General features: G+C 50.9%; 1 protein-coding gene across 1 annotated transcript; it reads left to right on the forward strand.

Moving 5' to 3' along the window:
- Window positions 1-1,999: 1,999 nt before the first annotated feature.
- Window positions 2,000-2,717, forward strand: LOC120587399 (ferritin heavy chain-like). The gene has a single exon (XM_039844137.1). The coding sequence runs from the start codon at window positions 2,058-2,060 to the stop codon at window positions 2,607-2,609; it is 552 nt and encodes a 183-aa protein (XP_039700071.1). The 5' UTR covers window positions 2,000-2,057; the 3' UTR covers window positions 2,610-2,717.
- The last annotated feature ends 4,205 nt before the right edge of the window (window positions 2,718-6,922 follow it).

Consider the following 6,922-nt stretch of genomic DNA (forward strand, 5'->3'; position numbering starts at 1 on the left):
AGGAGAGAAGAAAAGGAGAGAAGAAAAGAAGTACCTATATGTAACGAAATAAACAAGTAATGGACAGAGAAAAAGAGGACTTTAGGGAAGCCAATCCAAGGAAATAATAACTTATAAGGCAAAAGAAAAAATTTGCAGGAAGACATTCTATTTACAATACTGAAAAACTGGAAAGAACCCAAATGCTCAATAATAGGGAAACTAAATAATAGAGTATTATGAAGTTCAAATGAAAATAATGAAGATTATATCCATTTGTAGAACTGTGATGTGAAATCATATAATAAATGAATAAGCAGAAATGGTACATATTCACTGGGATATAACTATATGAAAATGTGTCTTTATAAACAAAGACTTAAATAACTCTATGTACTAGAGGAACAAGAATTTCATGTCTCATGTTTCCTTCCCCTCAACCGTCCCCCTAGTTGATTATGTCATCTTTCTGGCCTGATTTTCTTAATGACTTCTTTTCCGTGTTATACAGCTTTCTATATTCATGCACCAGTAGAGAAATGTCCTTTAAGTCTCTCAGAAATATTCAGAAGTTACTGGTCATTACTACAATGAGAAAAATGGCAATGTCACCCTGGGAAAAGAGCAGCGTCTTAGACTTTGTTTTTGACTTAGAGACAGTTGAGTGTTCTGAAATGACATAAAGATCTACATATTTTAATAAATGAGAAAGTTATGACCTTTTTGATACATTTTCTTGACAATATCAATAAACGTTTTTTAAAAGGGCATAATCTTTGATTCAGTAATTCAAATTCTAGGCTGAATCTAGTGGTATGGTGATAAATATGAAGAGCGGGGTCTCTAGAGGATAGCCTTGAATTTTCAGTGTTTCCCATTTTCCATGATGTAAATACCCTTATAATGGTCAATTCTAATTTGTTAATATAACAATAAAAGATGTAAAAACATATGTACACACACAGATTTGCAGGAGAACGTATATAGAAGCATTAATAATAGCCAAAAACTAAAAGAAAGGAAACATTAATCAATTAGATGGCTAGATACAAGAGGAATGGAGGGCTGGGTGAAAAGAGTGAAGGGATTAAGAAGTACAAATTGGCAGTTACAAAATAGAGAGGGGAATGTGAAATCCCACATGGAGAATACAGTTAATAATGTTGCAATAATTATGTACAGTGTGAGCTGGAAGCAAGTATGACAGCGGGAATCACATTGAAAATTAAATAACCAACTAGACACAGAAATAAAATATTGAAGTGGAAATTTGAGATGGTTTAATTTTTTCTGGTATAGAAACAGTATCTCAATAAAAATGTGAAAGATTACAAGGGATCAAATAAACACCTCTTTCAAAAGAGAAATATATGCATGCTTTTTCGACATATAAATATATATAAATGAGTATCCGAAACAGGAAACAATGGAGAACTTTTCCAAAACTCCGAATTAATATTCTCAGAATTTTCAGGCCCACGTGTTTTTACTTCTGTTTTCGTTTTCTTAAACGAGGACTGGGTCTTCTCCGAGGAAATGTTAGAGAACGAGAGAAAATCGTCGGAAAACAGCGACAGTGCCCAAATATAAAGTTCATAGACGCCCCGTGCTCAGCTCACAGTCGCCCGCCTCTGCGGGCTGGGATGGAAGCTGGAACACCGCGCTCGCTCCCCTCTGCGAGCCTCCCCTAGCTCCCCAGCCGCCCCTGTCGCCCGCGCCCGCACCCGCGCCCGCCCTCTGTCGGCCGCACCCGCCCGCCCGCGGGGCTCCCCGCTTGCCCACCGCGAACGTAACGTAAAGGACTCCACCCCCACGCCCCCAGGCCTCAACGGACCCCCCAGTTCCGGTCCCCCACAGGAGCTGACGCCCCGCCCCGCCCCAGAGCGCCCTCCTCCTCGTCCGCCTTGAGAGCGCCTCCAGGTTTCCACCGCCCCTGACTCGGCCCGCAGCCTCCCTGGTCGCCCACCGCTGGGAGCACCCGGAGCCCCCGCCGCCGCCGCCGCTGCCGCTGCTCGCCCCGCAGCCCCGGCTTCGTCGCCGCCTCGGCCTTGGCGCCCGCCGCGCCTGCACCGCCAGTCATGTCGACCGCGCTGCCGCCGTCGTGTGCGCGCCACAGCTACCAGCCCGACTGTGAGGCCGCCGTCAACAACCAGATCAACCTGGAGCTCTACGCCTCCTACGTGTACGAGTCCATGGCCTTGTACTTCGAAGGCGAGGACGCGGCCCTCAAGCACGTCGTCCAGTTCTTCCGGCAGCAGTCCAGCAAGGAGACGGAGTACGCCCAGAGGCTCATGTGGCTGCACAACCAGCGCGGGGCCCACCTGCGTCTGCGCGAGATCGGCAGGCCTGACCGCAACCGCTGGCACGACCGGGTGAGGGTCATGGAGTGCGCCTTGCACCTGGCGATGGATGTGAACCAGAGCCTGTTCAGTCTGCACCGGCTGGCCACCGAGAAGAAGGACGCCCGCCTGTGCGACTTCCTGATGAGTCGCTACCTGCACGAGCAGGTGAAGTTCATCACGGAGCTGGGCGACCATCTCACCAACCTGTGCAAGATGGGAGCCCCGCAATCGGGCCTGGCCGAGCACCTCTTTGACAAGCTCACCCTGCACGACAGCGACAAGGACTGAGCCTGGACTGCCTTCCCCGTGGCCGTGGGGTGACTTCTCCAGGTCACCACGCCCGGCATGCATGTTGCAGTATCGCCCTTGCCAGACATTCCCTTGAGGTTTTATTTTTTGTTTCTCTTTTTTTCCCCATTTTCCCCTTCTTCTTCCAGGTTTGCCATTTCTTCCAATAAAGTTATTGGTTCCTAAGTAAACAATGGTCTCTGGTGGATTGGTGTGTGCAGAACCCTCACCTTTTAAGCTTTGGCAGGTATCCAAGCAAGCGTCCGTGCCGCCGACCCGTGCCCCGTCCATCCCCAGGCGGCTCACGATCTCCGTGGACGGAGGGAGAAGGTATTGCGTGGGACCCTGGAACACACAACATCGGTCATCCTTTTAAGACCACGTGCTGTATAGGCCTGGGGCGAGGTGGCTGGCCTGGGGCCCCGGGGAACGTGGGTGCCGGTGCATAGGAAAAGTAGAAACCCACGCGGCCTGAAAATCACAGCGGCAGGAAGGAGAAGTGGTATTCTCCAAGGGCCGTCTCAGCCGTGAGGTTGGACTTTCATCTTTGTTCCTAGGGGCAGGAAGTTAGCAAGACAGCTGACGAGAAGAACACGTGATTTTAGAGCAGGCTCTTCTCGGCCAGCCACTTGCTTCTAGGCGCATAGGTACCTGCCGTTCACGGGACCGAGCCTCGGGTGGTTGCTTCCATGTACTTTGGCCCAGAGTCCAAGCACCAGGAACCCTCGCTCGGCCCCAGCGGCTTCGGACGACTGTCCTTTGGAACCACGCCGTGGAAAGAGCGTTCCACTTTTCCAAATGGCCAGCCCAACCTCAGACCCGAAAGCTGACCCACCGGCCTCTCCCTGGGACCACTGCCCAGTAAGAGCAGACATGCTTCACCTTGTTCTATTCAGGGGCCACGGCATGTGAGCTGGGTCCTAGGTCATAAAACACTTCCTGACTTGGGACAACTTCTTCCTTCCTCCCGCTTGATTTAGATGGATTTCGTCCCCAATTCTTTCCCTTTCCTAAGCTACGAAGTGAGAAGATCATTTCCTTGAGACGTCTCCTAAATTTTCATATCAGCACTTCGGTGCTACAAAACTTGCATCTAAGCACTGCTCTAGCTGCACCCCACAAATCTTGCTATGTGGTGCTTTGCTTCCGTCCAGTCCCAAGTCATCTTGAGTTCCCCCCGGTCTCTCCGTTGACCCACACGTTGTTCAGACGTGCACTGGATCACTCGTTTCCAGATATTTGGGGATTTTCCCAGATCATTCCGTGAATGATCTCCGGCTTAGCTCCGCCGCGGTCAGAGAACCCAGGGCACCCAATCCCCATCCTGTTGCCTCTGTTGACACTTGCGGCACGGCACGGAACGAGGTCCGTCTTGGGCGGTGTGTCGCGTGCACTCGGAAACCACGTGCTTCTGAAAGACATGTTTCTGAACATTCCACTCTCACGCCTCTGCACTTTCTCTTAACGTGAAGCTTCCTTCATCCTCTCCTCCCCCTTTCTTCTCCCGATGATGGCAATAATACTTCATTGGCTGCCTACGGGGAGGAGAACCCTGGGCCTTTCGAGCCACGGAAATGCATTAATTGTTTCTTAACCTATTTTTCCTTTTAGAAAGTCAAAAAAGAAAACAAACTTCAAAGAAGACAGTTGACTCGTGGTGGCGCACCGGGCGCAAAACCAGTTACCTACGCATACGCACACGAAAAAGGATACAGGGAGCGAAGCGGACCTGGCGAGGAAACCTTGGCGGGTGACGAACGGGAGAGACTTTCAGACGGGCAAGCACCAGAGACTGGAAAATACCTGCAACTGAAGGCCGAGCGCAATCAGAGAAAGTGCAAGAACAGAGTCAATGAAATCGAAGGACTGGAGAGGGTCCCGGGTGGACCGTGACGTCGCAGAGCTACAGTCTGAACACAGGCCTGTTTGCCGCTGCCCTGCTCTGATCCTGCCCCGAACTTACTTGCACTGAACAAAGCCAAACTGGCATCGGACCCGCTTCGATCTCCCAGAACGACACTCCCAAGAAAGGCAGTTAACTGACTAGGAAGGAAACTCAAATCAGAGCAAGTCTCAGACCACTGCAAACCTGTCCAGCCAAGGGAAACCAAACAGAGGAGCACATCTACCTAGAAGAGGGAGCCACGGAAGCCTTGCGACGTTCGAGAAATGCCGGGCTTTTGGCATCTGGGAGGGCCTCTCCCGTCCCTGCCGGCTGCATGCCCCGTATCCCCACGGGAGACCACCGAATCGTTGACACACTCCATCTTCCCATTCGGGGGAGAAGCCTCTTAGTGAAACGGACATCATGCTCCAGATCAGATCCGCGCTCATTACCTAGTCGAATCGAACGCGCCCTTTGTTCCTAAATAGGAATGCACGTGCTTTTAAGCATCACGGGACAGTGAGAGAGGAGCTCGTGATGAACAAACACAACTACGTCTCGGAAAGACAAACGGCCCAATTAAAAACTGGGCAGAGGACCTGGACAGGCATTTCTCCAAAGAGGACACGCGCATGGCCAGCAGACGTATGAAAAGACGCTCGATGTCACTGATCGTCAGAGAAATGCAAACTCAAACCACAACGAGCTATCACCTCACACCTGTCAGAGTGGCTCTCCTCAACAGATCACAAGAACGAGTGTTGCCGAGGAGGGGGAGGAGACGGGGCCCTCGGCCGCCGTTGCTGGGATTGCAGATTGGGACGAGCACTGTGGAAAACGGTTTGGAGATGCCTCAGAAACTTAAAAACACAACTAACTACCCTACGACCCAGCGACTGCCCTTCCTTCCGGGTATTCACGCAAAGAAAACCAAACCACTGATCCAAAAAGTTCTCTGCACCCCGCAGCGCTGCTGCAACAGGCAACGGACGGAAAGAACCTCAGGGCCCATCGACAGATGACTGCATAAAGAAGTCGTGCTGCGTACATCCGATGGAATATGACCCGGCCATGAGAGAAAGAAGGAAACCTTGCCATCTGCAACCACATACATGGCCCGAGAGGGTGTGAGGCTAAGTGAAATACGTCAGAGAAAGACCAGTAGCATAGGATCTCACTTCCACCTGGAATCTAAAGAACAAAACCAATCGAACACACAAAACCAAAACAGACTCAGAGATACAGAGAGCAAACGGGCGATCGCCAGATGGGAGGGGGGTCTGGGGGTTGGGTGGAAAAGCTGAAGGGATTGACAAGTACCCATCGGCAGTTACAAAGCAGTCACGGGGATGTGAAGTGCCGCATGGAGAATACAGTCAAAAATGTTGCGATAATTATGTACAGTGCCAGGTGGGAACTAGTGTGAGGGGGGTGGGGGTAGGGGGTGGAGAGGATCACTTCGTAAATTACATAACTGGCTGGCCACAGAAAAAAATCATTGAATTGGAAATTTGACATGGTGCAATGGCGGGACATGGAAACGGTACCTCAATAAAGCTGTGAAAAACTATGAGGGACGAGATAAAAAAAAAAAAAACAAAAACCACCTCTTTCTGAGGAGAAATATACACAGAAGTTTTTCTAGATGTGTATAGACGTAGATATAGATATAGGTATAGATAAAGGTATAGATATAGATATAGATATAGATATAGATACAGATATAGATACAGATATAGATATAGAGATAGACATAGAGATAGACATAGAGATAGACATAGAGATAGACATAGAGATAGACTTAGAGATAGAGATATACATCCACACAGGTATCCGTAACAGGAAACAATGGAGAACTTTTCCAAAACTCCGAATTAATATTCTCAGAATTTTCAGGTCCACGTGTTTTTACTTCTGTTTTTGTTTTCTTAAACGAGGACTGGGTCTTCTCCGAGGAAATGTTAGAGAACGAGAGAAAATCGTCGGAAAACAGCGACAGTGCCCAAATATAAAGTTCATAGACGCCCCGTGCTCAGCTCACAGTCGCCCGCCTCTGCGGGCTGGGATGGAAGCTGGAACGCCGCGCTCGCTCCCCTCTGCGAGCCTCCCCTAGCTCCCCAGCCGCCCCTGTCGCCCGCGCCCGCACCCGCGCCCGCCCGCCCGCGGGGCTCCCCGCTTGCCCACCGCGAACGTAACGTAAAGGACTCCACCCCCACGCCCCCAGGCCTCAACGGACCCCCCAGTTCCGGTCCCCCACAGGAGCTGACGCCCCGCCCCGCCCCAGAGCGCCCTCCTCCTCGTCCGCCTTGAGAGCGCCTCCAGGTTTCCACCGCCCCTGACTCGGCCCGCAGCCTCCCTGGTCGCCCACCGCTGGGAGCACCCGGAGACCCCGCCGCCGCCGCCGCTGCCCCTGCCGCTGCTCGCCCCG

This window comes from Pteropus medius, unplaced genomic scaffold (genome assembly GCF_902729225.1).
Source record: "Pteropus medius unplaced genomic scaffold, Ma_sr-lr_union100, whole genome shotgun sequence".
NCBI classification, from domain to species: domain Eukaryota; kingdom Metazoa; phylum Chordata; class Mammalia; order Chiroptera; family Pteropodidae; genus Pteropus; species Pteropus medius.